This window comes from Cyprinus carpio, chromosome A1 (assembly GCF_018340385.1).
Source record: "Cyprinus carpio isolate SPL01 chromosome A1, ASM1834038v1, whole genome shotgun sequence".
NCBI classification, from domain to species: Eukaryota; Metazoa; Chordata; class Actinopteri; order Cypriniformes; family Cyprinidae; genus Cyprinus; species Cyprinus carpio.
In genome coordinates this window covers 39,319,485-39,337,055 of record NC_056572.1, presented here as the reverse complement: position 1 = coordinate 39,337,055, position 17,571 = coordinate 39,319,485, and the positions used below count along the sequence as shown (strand labels likewise).

The 17,571-nt window shown below is 38.3% G+C and overlaps 1 protein-coding gene across 1 annotated transcript in view; it reads right to left on the bottom strand.

Annotated features, from left to right (window-relative positions):
- Positions 1-250: 250 nt before the first annotated feature.
- The window catches only part of LOC109107520 (integrin alpha-L-like), a 29,500-nt gene continuing 12,179 nt past the window's right edge, over positions 251-17,571 (bottom strand). Inside the window, exons 14-31 of the mRNA XM_042765969.1 lie at positions 17,203-17,385; positions 15,160-15,290; positions 11,258-11,406; positions 11,019-11,185; positions 10,822-10,944; positions 10,616-10,683; positions 10,345-10,486; positions 7,864-7,962; positions 6,786-6,868; positions 4,947-5,027; positions 4,583-4,661; positions 4,326-4,430; positions 4,220-4,249; positions 3,796-3,906; positions 3,547-3,645; positions 1,075-1,095; positions 680-790; positions 251-593 (exon numbers count right to left, since the gene is read on the bottom strand). Coding sequence (XP_042621903.1) covers positions 402-593; positions 680-790; positions 1,075-1,095; positions 3,547-3,645; positions 3,796-3,906; positions 4,220-4,249; positions 4,326-4,430; positions 4,583-4,661; positions 4,947-5,027; positions 6,786-6,868; positions 7,864-7,962; positions 10,345-10,486; positions 10,616-10,683; positions 10,822-10,944; positions 11,019-11,185; positions 11,258-11,406; positions 15,160-15,290; positions 17,203-17,385 — 1,974 coding nt within the window. The 3' untranslated portion in view covers positions 251-401. The remainder of the gene's footprint in view (positions 594-679; positions 791-1,074; positions 1,096-3,546; positions 3,646-3,795; positions 3,907-4,219; positions 4,250-4,325; positions 4,431-4,582; positions 4,662-4,946; positions 5,028-6,785; positions 6,869-7,863; positions 7,963-10,344; positions 10,487-10,615; positions 10,684-10,821; positions 10,945-11,018; positions 11,186-11,257; positions 11,407-15,159; positions 15,291-17,202; positions 17,386-17,571) is intronic.

Below are 17,571 nucleotides of genomic sequence, written 5' to 3'. Positions count from 1 at the left end.
CTGCTTTTAAAGTGAAACCTGCTGCAGAATGTGTCAATGATGGAAATCACAGAACAGAAGAAAAAGAGGAATCACTCACTGCTCTGCTCGCCGATTCACTTTTGTAACTCGAATAAAGATTCATCTACATAGATTATGCATATACAGTTTATAGTTTATGTAAAGATTGTTTTAAGTTCGCTTGATTTAAAAGCTGTTATATTTTTCAGAGACTATAAAATGTTAAAAATAATAGCTTTCAATTACACTGTAATGTTGAATGCATATTTAATGGCTGAAATTGAGGGAAAATGCATTTAATACAGCTGTCAGTATCAATAACACTGGTGTTCATTAATAATAGACTACTTAGTAAAAATTTTAGTAAAAACACTTTTGTTGTGTTGGAATAAAGTGAGATTTTATTCTTCTGTCTTTGGAGGCTCAAGACTGGTGCTCATCTCTCTCGATCCTTTCTCTTTCTCCGTGCTGTTGCTCTCGCTGATTTGGTTTTCTTTAGCATTCATGTTCACGAGAGGAGAGTCTTCAACCACAGTTACATTTTCATCCTCTGGAAAAAACTCATCAGGGCGATTTCGCTTAAAAAACCCACACTAAACACACACACACACACAAACACAGATAAGAATTTAAGAGGTGAATGATGGATCAACTGTAAGGTGACTTGATTGGTTCTTACCTTCAGCAGAAGGATCAATATGATAATGAGGAAGAAGAACCCGCCCACTGCACCAGTGCAGACAATCAGCATTCGACTGGGAGGAATGACAAACTCCACCTTCACCTCAGTCTGAGAAAAATCATCACAACCACTGAGACTAGTAAGGTTTTTATACTTTAAATACATAAACACATAAAATACATAGAGTGTATAAATAAAATGTATAGAAACAGTGATAGAAATATATTATTTAAATGTTAAGTAGAAAAAAACAAAATCACATTTTCATTTATCAGAACACCTCTACTAGTACAGAGATATAACGGTTCAAATTTACACTGAAGATGTTGATCGTCTTTAAATGAATGAAGGAATGAATTAATTAATTACTGAAGAAATGAGATGGTGGGTACCTGAGATCTGTGGGGATTGTACTGCAGAAAGAAGAAGCAATATTTTCTAGTTAAAATATGTGATAGAACAGTCTGCCTCTCTAATACAGTCAGACGAGCTCATGAGCTGCAGGTGTGTGCTGTGAGTTCAGACTCACACTGATAATCACACACAGTCTGTGCTGCAGCTGCTCGTCTGTAGAGGGCAGCAAGCACAACATCAATCATAGCTGCAAAAATCATCTTCCCCAATGCTAAAGATTTCATTATGTTATAGTAGAAGCTTCACCGGTGTCTGATTCTTTTTAAAGTATCGGAAAGTGTGAAATGGACTGAATGTGTTGTACACCTGTAGATAGAGTTGCCAACTTCAGAAAATGAAAATAAGGGACAACTGTGATTCTTTATAGGAAAATAAGGGACAGAATAAATAAAATATTTAAGTAAAATATATTAAGTATGTGTATAAAAGGTTCTCAGGAAGAATCACATTTGTTTTGCTTAACCTATGTACAATTATTCTAAAAATAAAGCTTAATGTCATACAAAAAATGTCACACAATTTATACACAAAGCATCGGCCTGAGTAAATTTTACCACTATAGAATTGTGACTGCTCACGTGGTGTAGTAATTTAGGAGGTGAATATATTATGAAATTACATACAATATGACATAACATTTGAAAGTATAACAACTGAACTATGAAACTTCAACCAATAATTTTTTTTTTTAAACAATGACATTTAAAATTTTGAACTAAAATGTTATTGCAACTATGTAGCCCATGAATTCATTAAAATTCATATTTTTTTTTCAAATAAAGATAACATGGAGTTTGCATGCTGCTTTTGGTGCTTCAGTTTGTTATATTATTAATAATTCAATATAAATGAGGTCCAGGTTTAGGAATATGCTAGAAGTTACAATTTTTTAAAAAATGTGTAATTTTGTTTATCTATTTAACAACATTAACTTACAATACTGAAAGACGTCTTCCCTCAGGTAGATTGCATTGGGTTATGCAATCTACCCATTTTCTTGCCAAGCTGGATGTTGTACTTAAGATCAACAATCACGTTATTTGCATTCACCCATACTGAATTGGCGAAATCGAAACACAGATGGTAAAGGGAATTGCCTTTAGGGCGAGTGACCAGGCGGCAGAGGATTCTGCAAGGTCTTAAAGCCTTACTTGAGTGGCTATGTACACAATTCTCACAATGATTTGTGCAAAATGAATGGTTAATTTGATATTTGTGTGATCTAGATGATCATTTGGTGTAAGCGAATATGGGACAAAACAGGAATCAAAGAAGCGTTCCGTATGAAAGCTATAAGGAATGCTTCTTTGATTCCTTAAATACAGGACAAACCCGCATTATACAGAACGGTGGACTACCCTGCCTGTAGAGCTCAGATTTGTCTTAAAGGGGTGGTTCAGTGTTTTTTTTTTTGTTTGTGGGGTGCAGTCTAAGATGTGTTAATGCTTCGTTTTTTAAAAAATACATTATTTTTCACATAATTTACCTTTATTCCACACTGCTCTGTCCCTTCTCTGAGAAACACGCTGATCATTTCCTTATTTATGAAGCCCCTCCCTCAGAAATAGGCGATGGGCTCTGATTGGTTAGCTAGCCCAGTATGTTGTGTTTGGCTAAACCGCCTTTAAATGTCCCACCCCTCACCTCAGTGGCATGTGCTCGTTAATATCGCTTATCAATTTGAGCCCAGTTGAGAAGCAGAGGATATTATTGAAGAGGATCGTGCAGAACCTGTGCACGCACAACTTTTAATGGTAGGCCTATGTTTTTTGTTTGTTGTTGTCTCATACTTTTAGATACGCTGTTATTTGTAAATGCTACTGCTCATGTTAGCTTTTAATATACGGTTTTATCCTGATTAAAGCTTTAATACAATACGGCAACCGCACACGCGTCCATTTTTAACTCTTCACATAGCTATGTGAAAATAAGTGTATAATTAGAACAGTTCATTGCTGGAGCTGAGCTGAATGAGAGAGAGAGAGAGAGAGTCAGTGAGTGAGAGAGAGAGATATGCAGAGCAGGGGGACATGAGGAACAGTATTAAGAACCACTGGTTTAGAACATTGATTTTGAAACTTGTGAATCCATTAGAATCATTCATCAACAGAATCGCGGTTCATATATGAACAGATTTTTACTTGCACCTCTTGTTTTCTCTTCCTCTTCTCTAAAGTAGTGCAGCATGGCCCCGCCCCCTTTGCTGCCTTTTGCCGAGGGCGGGGTTTATCTGCCGGGAAGTAACTCATTGTAGTCCCTTACCAGCCATTTTTGAAGGCATTAAACTGCCAGAATTTTAAAAGACGATATCTCCGTTTGCACTGAACTTTGTTTATGCTCAAACAGCAACATTACACAATAACTAACGTTAAAGAAGTGAATTCGCAATGAACCACCCCTTTAACATAAAACAGCTACTAATTATTGGTTCATGTCTAATGTGGATTCACCTTTAGTCCGGTTGACTGGTTGTAGCGGCTTGTGTTGAAGTTGAGCTCAGCGCTGATGTTGAACACATGATCTCTTCTGAACTCATAGAAGGAATATTTCTACAGCAGAAGAAATGTTTTTAAAGTTAACAATGAAGTTCATATTAAATACTTTACATTTGGGACAGTTACTGTTGGCTGAATAAAATAATTTGTGTGTCTGTTTGTGATTGTGCAGTGCTGTAGTTCAGGTGTGTGTTCATCACTCACACTCTCGTATTCCTTCACGTTTTGGAGAACTGCTTCTGCCATCAAATTAAACTGAACTTCTGAAAATTTCTCCAGTGGAAATTGATGACACACAAACCCACAGTGACCGTCCTGAAACATCAAGAAAATACTGAGACACTGAGAGCAATAAACCAGAGAAAATATCATGCGATCTGATCTTAATAGGAATATTCACCTAAAATTGATAATTCTGTCATCATTTATTCATCCTCATGTCGTTCAAAACCTTGTATGAGTTTCTTTCTTTAGAAAATATCTTCACATTACAAAAGATATTTTACGAAATTTTTCAGTGTTTGTTAGTCAGTGGTTTGTAACAGCATGAGGGTGAGACAAATTATGACTGAAAAATAATTTTTCTTTGAACGAATACCAGTTGTAAAAGTGGTCTATGATCTCTTACCCGTGGTTCTGGTTTGCACAGCTCTGAGTTCTGGAGAGAAGAAAAGATGTTTATTCAACAAACACATGATGATTTGGTGGTATGAGCTGATGAACGAGTGATGCACCTCCTGCATGCTGAAGTTGTGAGGTGTTAAAGTCACATGTGTAGTTTGACAGGGCAGGCTGAGCGTGACCGACACCGGCAGACCTTTAAGACCCAGATTCACCACCTGCAAACACACACACAGATACAGTGATACACAGTAATCTGATTCACCTTGTGTCACATCTGTACTTTACTTCTCAGAAAAATAATTGTAATGTAACATGAAATAAATGCTGTACTTGAGGTTAACTGAACATGTTTGTTTGACTCCCTGACCTTGTAGATGATGTTGAGAGGTTTTGGACCTCTGTCCTCCAGAGAGAAGTTCAGATACGTCACAGAGTCTTCAGCCACTCTGACAAACAGTAACATTTTGTTTAGTCATAGTTGTATTATTGTTTTAGATATGTATGCATGTATATGTGTGTATATATATATATATATATATATATATATATATATATATATATATATATATATATATATTACTGCCTTTGATCATACTGTAGCTGAAACTGCTGATGAAACCAAAGCAATGTTGTTTTCTAGACATGTGTTAGATTTTATTTGAAACATTCAGAGCTGAAGAGCAGATCAAACTGAAACAGATAAACAGAAGAGTTCAATAAATGTGACTCACAGACTGATCGCCAGTTCAACGGCGAACTGCACCGGGATGCTCCTCCTCACCGACATATCGCTCATGTTTCCGTTATTATCACTGTGAACAAACATAGAGAATTTACTCACGGATAAACATGTCACTCATTGTGTTTTAAAATGCAGTAAAGTCATTCATCTTAAACTTGATAACATGGATCGTAAGCAGGGCTTAATTTGTGCAGGAACAAGCCGGATCCAGATCAGGCACCTCCGAAATCTGATCCGGTGTTGTGCCCAATTCTGACCCCCTGCTAGATTATTACCCCCCTAGTATTGGTAGGTTTAGGAGTAGGTTTGGAGTAGGGGGTTAGGATTAGACAATCAGGTAGGGATTTGAACGAGGGGGGTAATAACTTGGCAGGGGGTCAAAATTTTTGCGGATCCCCCTCCTTCAGGGGCAGCGTTTCCGTATGGCAGAGTAGAGCCCTGTATTTCAGCCCGGCCTGATGGGCCCTGACTTGTTTACGCCCCTCGGGCCGGCTTCATAGTTCAGACGCGGGTCGGGCCTGTTTTAGGCTTTTCCTTATTTTAATATTTTAGACATCCATCCATCAATTAGTGATAAAAAAAAAAAAGGTTGCCGTGCTGGTTTAAACAACACATAACGCCATTGGATCCTCAAGCTCTCAGCGAAACCTCATAACATCAACCCACCTCCATTCAGATTGACGTGCCGCGCACAGCCTGGAGGAGACAGATCTCCGCTTAAGGGCAGACAAATAACTGTTTGAATAGTACAACATTTCTTTACTCAAACACTATGTCTGTAAAGGCTAATGTTTTTGTGTGTTTGAAGACCGGAGAAGTAGGTTTTTTGCCATCTAGCCAATATACTTTGGTACGTTATAAATCCTGTGCATAAGTGCTTAATCGTTTATATCATGAGATTTTGGCCAATGAATTAAACAACTAGAAAAACTAAGCGCCCATATAGCAACAATAAACGTTAAATAACCTGTAAAAGTTGATGAAAGAGTATAATGCGATGCACTTGCCTCAGATGCGGCCGTTCTATTGACAGACAAAACACAGATCTCCTCATTCGCCGGCAAAAACCTTGTTAACTGCATTTGAGCTTGTTTTTCATATAGCCTAATGTTGAGTGCAAGTGTCTGATACTGACAACGCAGTGTTGTTTAATTATTGACTTAAGTCTTGTATCGCAGTGTGCAGCAGGTCGCTGTAGTGCAGATAAGAAGCACTGATGTGAAGCGCGCTCTGAGAGAGTTTATGGATTCGAAGCCTGGTTTCAAAGGACTGATTTAATCTTATAGTTTGTGTGAATTTATTTTATTATTCAAACCTACATGCTATGTTGAATAAATGCAGGAATTCCCTCATTATGAACCTGAAAGCTGCGAGAATTATTAAAACCATGCGCTAAAGCTACACACAGTCCCCCACTGAAATTTAGGACCTGATTAAATATAACTCTATTATACAGAGATTTGTAAAATAAAATTCCACAACTTTTTTTTAGGGCTGGTAATTGATGTTTTAAAATTGCATGGAATTTCCACGTTATTCATGACCTTACAGACACTAAAAGCAACGAACATCATGGGGACAAGTGAACATTGACAAAATTCTCATTTTGGGATGGAGCATCCCTTCAATCACTTAAACTGGTCCACCAATGGGATTGCGTGAATGCTCCGTTACCCTTCTGTAATCACATGCCGGGTTCGTTACCCCGCTTTGTTCCGGGACCTCACAATTTACAAATTAAGCGCTGATCGTAAGCCCAGATCTCCGATTATTGTTATTGTCTATGCTAAAATGAAAACAACCGAATCTGTCGCTCTTTCAGCCTCACCTGTTGGCAGTTATTGTCATCTCCATCCTGTCGGACCAGTCATAATCCCATTTCGTCACGCGGAAAGTCCCCAGAAATTGAGTCTAGAAAACAGTAGAGACCGTAGAAAATATAAACAGTAGAAAGATGTTGGCAGCAATGCAGAGGGAATGATTGAACTGACAGAATGAAAAACTCAAATTCAAAATGAAAAACCTGACTTTGTGTCTGCTGAATGCAAATGCTCAAAAACTGTCTGTGGCTGTTTAGTGTCACTGTCTGAAGAACAGAATTGTTCATGGCTTTAGGTCATGTGAAAAGCCTGTATATCAACTGTTCAAATAAGAGTACAGTTGATCCCTTGATAAAATATAACTAAAAAATGAAGAAACAAAGCTAATAGAAATAACATCTCAATTCTGTTCAGTTGTAGCTGCCTGCTATAGTAGAGTTGTGTAGGTTTGAATGTTAGTGGTGGTGAGTTTGACACAAGTATATTATACAAAGGAGGTTGTTTCTTCAAGATGCGCGAGCAGACCGAAGAGTGGGTGCGCTCCCATGAAACAGCTGCGAATATGAAGTTCTTGTTGTGAGATAATTCTCTGCACGCATCAGGCCAGGATCTACCCATTCACAGGTAATTTACACACATATTCATGTAATTTAAAGATACATTTCTTCATTTTAAACAGATGAAAAGTTCTTGTGAGTCCTCATGAGTTCTTGTGTTTTAGATTTATAACATATAACATCACATGTGGAAGATTTCCTGAATATCAGCACGATTGCTAATGTGATATTGAACAGTCAAATAAAATCCACAGTGCAAAGTTGATGTATTTCCTCAGCGACCAGCACGGATCAGCTCCAGGCATGACGAAGCGGATATCATCCTCTTTTGGAAGACCAAACAAAGTAGTTTCTCTTTTAACACAAGTGTGTGTGTGTGTGTGTGTGTGTGTGTGTGTGTGTCTCTGTTTGTGAGTGTGAGAGAGTGTGTGTTTGTTTGTGTCTGTCTGTCTCTCTGTTTGTGTGTGTGTAAGAGAGAGTGTGTGTGTGTGTGTGTGTGTGTGTGTGTGTGTGTGTGATTCTGTCTTACTGTGGTGCCGCTGCGGTACACCGGTAGATTGATACTGCAGGTTGTTCTGTTTGTAGCACCGCTGTCTCGATCACCACAGCTGCTTCGAGTCCGACTCGGCTGTTTGTTCAAAACATGCACACACATTTATCACAGCAGAGAATAAATTTATTTGATCTTTTATTTCTTTAAATATTGTAAATCGTAACAGACATTCAGAGAAAGTAGTCTATAAATCTGTAATATAGCAGAGTAGGGCAAAATTTAGAACTGAAGAATTGGCTCCCTTTCAGTTCAAAGCCACACCCACAGGAAGTTGAATCAGAATGACAGGAATAGGAATTTTAATGAAAAAAATTCAATATTGATATCATTCTGGAAAATGATTTATTCTACCCTGGTCCACAAAAGTTAATTTCTTAAATATGATGAAATGTATAACTAAACACAATTTTCTATAGGTGGCATTCGAAGTGAACCTATCCATCCATCTACAAACCCAATTCCAAAAAAGTTGGGACACTGTACAAATTGTGAGTAAAAAAGGAATGGAATAATTTACAGATCTCATGAACTTATATTTTATTCACAATAGAATATAGATAATATATCAAATGTTGAAAGTGAGACATTTTGAAATGTCATGCCAAATATTGTCTCATTTTGGATTTCATGAGAGCTACACAGTCCAAAAAAGTTGGGACAGGTAGCAATAAGAGGCTGGAAAAGTTAAATGTACATATAAGGAACAGCTGGAGGACCAATTTGCAACTTATTAGGTCAATTGGCAACATGATTGGGTATAAAAAGAGTGTCTCAGAGTGGCAGTGTCTCTCAGAAGTCAAGATGGGCAGAGGATCACCAATTCCCCCAATGCTGCAGCGAAAAATAGTGGAGCAATATCAGAAAGGAGTTTCTCTGAGAAAAATTGCAAAGAGTTTGAAGTTATCATCATCTACAGTGCATAATAAAATCATCCAGAGATTCAGAGAATCTGGAACAATCTCTGTGCGTAAGGGTCAAGGCCGGAAAACCATACTGGATGCCCGTGATCTTCGGGCCCTTAGACGGCACTGCATCACATACAGGAATGCTACTGTAATGGAAATCACAACATGGGCTCAGGAATACTTCCAGAAAACATTGTCGGTGAACACAATCCACCGTGCCATTCACCGTTGCCAGCTAAAACTCTATAGGCCAAAAAGAAGCCATATCTAAACATGATCCAGAAGCGCAGGCGTTTTCTCTGGGCCAAGGCTCATTTAAAATGGACTGTGGCAAAGTGGAAAACTGTTCTGTGGTCAGACGAATCAAAATTTGAAGTTCTTTTTGGAAAACTGGGACGCCATGTCAATCCGGGACTAAAGAGGACAAGGACAACCCAAGTTGTTATCAGTGCTCAGTTCAGAAGCCTGCATCTCTGATGGTATGGAGTTGCATGAGTGCGTGTGGCATGGGCAGCTTACACATCTGGAAAGGCACCATCAATGCTGAAAGGTATATCCAAGTTCTAGAACAACATATGCTCCCATCCAGACGTCGTCTCTTTCAGGGAAGACCTTGCATTTTCCAACATGACAATGCCAGACCACATACTGCATCAATTACAACATCATGGCTGCGTAGAAGAAGGATCCGGGTCCTGAAATGGCCAGACTGCAGTCCAGATCTTTCACCATAGAAAACATTTGGCGCATCATAAAGAGGAAGATGTGACAAAGAAGACCTAAGACAGTTGAGCAACTAGAAGCCTGTATTAGACAAGAATGGGACAACATTCCTATTCCTAAACTTGAGCAACTTGTCTCCTCAGTCCCCAGACGTTTGCAGACTGTTATAAAAAGAAGAGGAGATGCCACACAGTGGTAAACATGGCCTTGTCCCAACTTTTTTGAGATGTGTTGATGCCATGAAATTTAAAATCAACTTTTTTCCCTTAAAATGTTACATTTTCTCAGTTTAAACATTTGATATGTCATCTATGTTGTATTCTGAATAAAATATTGAAATTTGAAACTTCCACATCATTGCATTCTGTTTTTATTTACAATTTGTACAGTGTCCCAACTTTTTTGGAATCGGGTTTGTATTATAAACTTAAAGAACTTTCAAACAAAACATTCAATCCAACATTAACTTTTCTAGTTAGCTTTAATTTTACTTCCTTACAGTGAAATTGGAATTCTTCATTTGTGCAAATCTCCTGTTTGATACCAAAACTCAAATTCAGGAAGAGAACTGGAATTTAAAAGGTATTCTCATGTCAAATTCTGAATGCTCCATTTAAGAGCAGTGTTTTACTGGAAATAAATTAAAAAACCTTATTTTGTAGTAGATACAGGTCACATGTACATCTATTAAAAAATGAACAGAGTTATTATTAAAGTAGCAGAATGAAATCTGGTCAATTGTCATCTGATGGATGTTTAGCTAAAATCATTTTGAGGAGGTTTCATGAAGTTTTTAACAGTCTTTAGTTTGACAGGCAGACAGCAGTACCTTAATAGCATCAAATTTAGAGAGCGAGAGGCCTTCTGGGTAATGCAGCACTATGCTGGTGTTGTAGGAGTCGTCGCCTGGGTTTGCCAGCGATACGAGGACCGTGAAATGAGCTTGATTCTCCACCACTAACGTGTCATTCCTGCAGAACAAACCGTCATTTCAACAGAAAACCAAAACCTGAAGAATGGCAATATTTAATGGCAATAAGCATTTACAATCATATCTCACATTAATAATAGGTCTGATTTATTTATCTAATGTTTCTCACGTAAAACTGAAGTTCAGCTTCAGATCAGCCACACAGCTATTTGAATTACAGTTCCTTTGAAACAGCACCTGGTTGCATGAAAAAGACAAACTTTTACTGAGCTTTTGAATGTCATAGAATTTTTATTGAATAAAGCTGAAGAATCTTAGATACTTAAGAGTTGACTGACACTGAATATCAGAATAAAATGTGATTTGTAGACTCACCTCGACATACTCCTCTGTCCTGCTCTGGATGTCAAGAACAGCCAAGGAGTTTCCAGACAACATCTGAGTTTGTGAGAAATTCATTCGTATCTTCAGAGGAGATACTGTGTCTGCAACACAGCGCTGAAACAAACACAACGTTCACCGTCAGACCGAAGCTGCTGTGATTGGCTGAAGCTGTGAGAGACCACACGTACCAGCATGAAGATGGAGAAGTTAGAACAGGAGGACCCAGAATCCAGCAGGACGGACTGCTGCAGAGTCCTGGACGACGAATCCATCGGATCGAAGAATCCTCGACTCATTCCTCGTACCACATCCAAATTCAGATTCAGAGAAACATTCAGCTTCTTCTCCAGAGATCCTGAGAGACATGAGGAGCTGAGACATATTCTTCATGTGACAGAGAGGCTCTCTGGAAATTCACTGATGTTACCTGTGCTGCTGGTCCTCTCGGTCACCGTGAAACATGACGTGAGATTAAATGCATTAAATGCGTTGCTACCCGGACATTCAAAGTAGTTCAGACTGATTTCCTTTGGATTGAAACTGAGCTGCGCAGATACAGACATCACAGGCCGAGCCCTGAGAAGAGAGAGAAAAGAGAAAATAGTTTGTTTATTATGCTGGCCTGAGAAAGCAAACCTACTAAAATGCTTCTTATCATTATTATTAATAGGTTGGCTTGAGAACAATCTCATAGGCTTACATTAAGGGAATGTTCAAATGAGCAAAGAATATTCAAACTGCAAGTGTCAAAATTCAAATCTAAACTCCCAGAATCCCTTGAGACGCATTCAGCCTTCCCTTCATTAGCTGCATCCTTCGAAGGCTGCATTTGAGGCCAGCGCAACGAAGGCTGTCCTAATTCGATGGCTCCTTCAAATGTGCTCTCAAAATGCACCCTTTGTTTTCTGGACAATGAAAGATAGAACTAATGGATCCTTCAAGGCCCAGGCTATCCCAAATTCATCACGTGCTAATGACAACAGGATTTTTTGAGAGACTGCCAGATTATGCTTTTAAATGTAAGTATTGGGTTTCGGCTTTCTCAAATATCTAACAATATAAATGTACAAATGTGAAAAAAACTCTGTGAAAAAAAACTGGTTTAAATGTTGACATCTTACCAAGATGTGATTTTATAGATGGTGTAGAAGTTGAACATATTTAGACAGGTTGTGAACCCTGTTTAGTTTGATGATCACTTTAAAAAAAAGTCTAGTATCAAGGTCACCTCCACTCATCGACAGCAGCTGTCACAGTTGCTAGGCGACAAGGTCAATCCTTCATAGGCTAGAGACCGTCCCGTTTAACAATGCTAGGTCCAACCTTCACGGTGTTCAAAATGCATCATTCAAAGGATGCAGCTTTCCAATTGGGACACGGTTTACATGATAGTCATCTAGACTAATTTAAGCTTCCAATCTATGTAGTATTTCTAATATTTCTTTAATCTATCTATCTATCTATCTATCTATTATTCATGCTAGCCATGTACTAAACATGTTAACAACTTGATTATTGATTATTCTCGTTAGAAACATGCTAGTAATGTGATAAATAATGTTATTTATGTTATTAATGATTTACGTTATTTACGCAGCATAAATGATACCCACTGCTCCGGGTGTGTGTTCACGGTGTGTGTGTGTGTGTGTGTGTGTTCACTGCTGTGTGTGTGCACTTTGGATGGGTTAAAAGCAGAGCACCAATTCTGAGTATGAGTCACCATACTTCGCTGTATGTCACATTATTATTATTTTTTTTACTCTTAAGTGTTAAATCATGTTAGAAACATGCTAGCAAAGCATTAAACTGTGAAACAAAGTGTTAAAACATGTTAGAAACATTCAACATCTATCTACCTATGGTTACTTCCGGTGTGAGTATGCTGTGCACATTCACTGGGGCTGTATAGTTTTGTCTTGTTGTTTTTGTTAAAATGTATGTTCTCCTGGTTTCAAAAATGGACTACCATCATCTCACACATTAAAAAATACAATGATCTATGTTTTGTGACTCCAGCGGGTGTGTGGAGGTGGTGTGTTCCACTCTGCCACTTACTGTGGGGCCTCATACGGCCTAAACGGACTCCTGACTGCCTGCTGTACAGCGTTTGCTGCCGGAGTGGCTGTGTCTTTGATGGGAGGATTTAGTGGCAGTGGCTGCTGTCGTTGAGTGTTCCCGTTTTCTGTTTGGAGTCCTGGAGTTTTGTATTTGTTTGGGCTCTGTGGGACTCCAGATGTGGTTCGATATGGGTCTGTTGGCATGTCTACACCATTGGGCCAGCTCTGGTTTACATATCATGAGGGATGCATTGATCCGATACTTAGGATCGGTATAGGCTCCAATACTGGCATTTTCTGTGGTTTGGGTATCGGTCAGACGAGACCGGCCCAAATCCAGTATTATGCATTTACTATTCTGTGTTATTGTTGAGCCCCACAAAAGTCACAAAACCATTATAAAGCACCAAAACGTTTTCGTGCACTATATTTCAAGTGTTCAGAAGCTATTCCATAGTTCAATGGAACAGGGTACAGATTAATAATGAACTCATTAAATTCAGTTCACATAAACTCTTCTCTCCGCTGCGGCTGTCTATCATCCTCCATTCAGCAATCAAACTGTGTGTATTGTTCAGTTACTACAGCCAAAACCATCAAACTCTCTTCAAGAGCGCACAGTAACTGAGGTTTAAAACTGTTCAAAGAAAAGGCTCAATAAACTAACGCACAGATTTAATACACTACGTATCAATATCTCTTCCCTTTGTACTAGTGATGTCCGGTTCGCGAACAATTAGTTTGATTTAACCAGTTCCTTTTAGTGAACCGATTGAACCAGTTCACCAAATCGGACTGAATCGTTTGAAATGGTTCGCATCTCCTAAGCATTAATCCAGAAATTACTTAAATTATTCACTTTTTTAACGTGGCTGAGTCGAAATAAACCAATATCCCGGAGTAATTCATTTACTCACACAGTACACTGACTGAAGTGCTGTGAGGAGAGAACTGAAGATGAACTGGAGCAGAGCAGCTTGTGTGTTGTCTATGCAGACTCAGGGCTGCGCAGTCTGTGCACTGGGACTCCGCTCTATACTGACGCCTTTAGTATTATAATACTTTTCTGCACAATCAAAGATTATTAATAGTCTTTCTTGTTCTGTTCTTCTATCTATCATATGTTGCTGCCTTTATTACTGTTCTATACATTTAAAAGAAAAGTCTTTTATATTTCTATTTAAATGTATATACTTGTTTTTACATTAATGTATTTTACAACAATACAAAGAGCAGCGTGTTACATTTTACCAGATTTTAGACTTATTCACTGTTATTTGTAAATAAAATATTTCACTAGATTTTATAAAATTATTGTGCACCCATGATTTTTCTAGAGTTTTTTTTTTTTTTTGCATTATAGTTTATAATTGTATTTTTGTCATAGATTATGATTATATGTTTTTTCATTTGTTATTTTTCATTAAAATGAAGTTGTCTATATGTAGTAGATTGTGTTTCACACAAAAGAGTGACGATCAGGTCAACACAGAGAAGTATAGAAATTCTACATTGATTAAAAAAAACTGTGCCGGTATCGGATTGGATCGGTATCAACAGATATTCAGAATTTTCTGTATCGGATCGGTTCTGAAAAAATGGTATCGTTGCATCCCTACATATCACGCTACTGCTCATTCTGTTTGGACTGCTGGCTCGGACAAATGTGTGTTTACACTCTTGATTATACCTTTGCCTCAGCTTTTATGATTTTTTTGTTTAGATTGTTGTGTTTACTGTATTCTTTATTGTATTTGACTTTTTATATTGTAATTGTTTATTGTATTTGTCTTGTTATATGTATTTACGTCATATAATATTGACTGGAAAGTGCTTTGAGCTCAGGAAAAGTGCTATATAAATCAATCTTTAAAATTGTTTCAAACTTCAAGCTTTTACAACTACTTCAATCTTTCAGGCTAGGCTTTCTCAAGCCAACCTAAAGTTTGTCTTGACAAACATTTTTGTCTAGTTCAGGGTTAGGAAAGTTTGGTCCTAGAGAGCCAGAGTCCTGCAGAGTTTAGCTCCAACCCTGGAAGAAAAAAAAAAAAAACACCTCACCTGCCTGTAGCCTTAGTAGTCCTGAATACATGGATGAGCTTGTTCAGGTGTGCTTGATTAGGGTTGAAGCTGAACTCTGCAGGACTCTGACTCTCTAAGACCGAACTTGCCTGCCCCTGGTCTAATTAATAGTGTGATAAATCTCACAGTTTGGCACCTTGTAGGTTTTGCTCATTAAATTTATTCTCCAGACTAAAGAATGACCTACTTGAGCAGGACGATCCCTCCTTGTGTTCCAATCACGATATCTGGCAGATTATCATCATTCATATCCATCTGACCAGAGAGAGACACTCCAAACTGCTGCAGACCAGGCAGAACCGACCGTGCTGGGATCCGCTAAACACACACACACACACACACACACACATTTGTTTTTGTGAATTGTGGACATATCCCATTGGCATAATGGTTTTTATACTTTACAAACTGTATGTGCTATCGCCCTACACCAACCCTACACCTAACCCTACCCCTTACAGGAAACTTTGTGCATTTTTACTTTCTCAAAAAAAAAAACTCATTCTGTATGGTTTATAAGCATTTTGAACAATGGGGACATGGGTTATGTCCTCATAAGTCACCCTCTCCTTGTAATACCTGTGACATACCCATGACATTATACAAAGTTGTGTCCTGATATGTCACAAAAACACACACACACACACACACACACACACACACACACACACACACACACATATATACTGTATGTTTTTGTGTGAGTGTGAGTGTGTGTGTGTGTGTGTGTCAGGGTTAGGTTTAGTTTTTGTCCTGTTTTCATTGTGTTTTCAGTTCACTTGTTCCCCTGTGACCTAGTTTTACTTTGTCTCCTAATTGTCATTCTGTTGACCTCTGTTTGATTATCCTTTCAGGTCCTTTTGTTTGCTCTTGTTTATGTTTAGTTGGCAAGTGTTCCCGTATATGTTGGATTTACCTTATTAAAATACTTTTTCTTTGATCTCCATTGCAACGTCTCCTTCACATCACCAACCGTAACAATTACATATATATATATATATAATGCATTCAGGCTTAATCCCAAAGTATACTTTAGTTTTTACAAGTACGTATCCATACAGTGCATGTGACAAATATTCCATCATAAGTGTAAGTACATGCATGGTCCAGGTTCTTTCTATTTATTTTTTAATTATTTATTTTTTTAACCACATGTGCTCTTTACAATTAGTTCACATATGCATCTAGAATTTTGGGGGGCTAATAGTTTGTCCGCAAGGTAGTGACACTAACACATGCCATTATTTCACAGTCGAAAAAGAAACAGAAGAGACACAACAGCAACAGAGCCATGCTGAAAAGCACTTTTGTGAGGCAGTTCCGAAATTCACGCAGCTCTAGTCCAAAAGAGTGCAAAGATGTTTTTATTGCTCATAACTTCTGGAGAGAAATAGTGCAGACACTGGACAAACATGAAACTTTCCAGCATTCATGCATGCTATTAAATGGAGTTTTCTTTGAAAGTCTGCATGTTCAGTCATACAATTTTTTTTTCCCTTTCATTAACTTGGTGTTTGGGTTCCTTGCCACTGCTGCCTTCTGGTCTGCTTAGTAGGGGTCTGAAAGATACTTAACTTTTGAAAAATTAATATGAACTAGAGCTGAACTAAGCTAGATGATGACTCCATTGTTTTCTGTAGAGCTGCTTTACAGCGGAGTCACATCTTGCAGCATAGACACTGGTATTAAACTGAACTGAATCAACACTGCACTGACTCAAGCTGAATATGACATTGCTGCCTTTTGTAGAACTGCTTATAGCTGAAATGAATTTCACACTGTTATTGATCTGAACTGAACATACACTAAGCTGAGTTTACATAACTGATTCTGCTATTTTCCTATTTTTCTCTGTCAAGCTGCTTTGACACAATCTGTATTGTATAAAGTTTTATACAAATGAAGGTGACTTGACATGGTGAATGCACTAAGAATTTACATCAAAACTAAAGTATAATTTATACTTTAAATGAACAGGTGAGTCTGAACATCTGAGTCACACTCATCATCACTTGTCCTCAGGGTGGTTATTAATGGTTATTTACAACTGGTAGTGGAAAAAAGCCAAAGAAATCTACTCTGCCAAACAAAGTTCATCATTGTGTGGTTTGTCATTTACCCTGCAGTGTCTGTCTGTTAATCTGTGAACATTCGGCTTGTCTGGGTTTCTGGGTTAAATGTGAGCACAAACAAAGCTTTAGGTATTGATGGAAGCACAGCAAACTCTCACCTGAGGAGCGTGTTCAGGGTTTATGCCATGCGTCCCATCACCCAGGTAGATGTAGACAACTCCTTCATTCTCCAGCGGCGCCCCGACCGCCACATCTGACAGACCGTCTCCATTCAGGTCCTTTAGTGAAGCCAAAGATGTAGCAAATCTACCTGTGGTTGATTGCAGTGTCTTCTGAGAATACTATGGAGAGAGAAAGAGAAGAAAACAGAATCTTTATTCATCGATACATCACCAGGAATGGCACCAGAACACCAGAACAATCGAACATCGAGCACCAGAACAATTTCCATGACTTTCACATCATGAGAACCTATTACAACAGCAATCCCAATGGAGTAACACAATGGTGATGACTAGCAGCCTTCC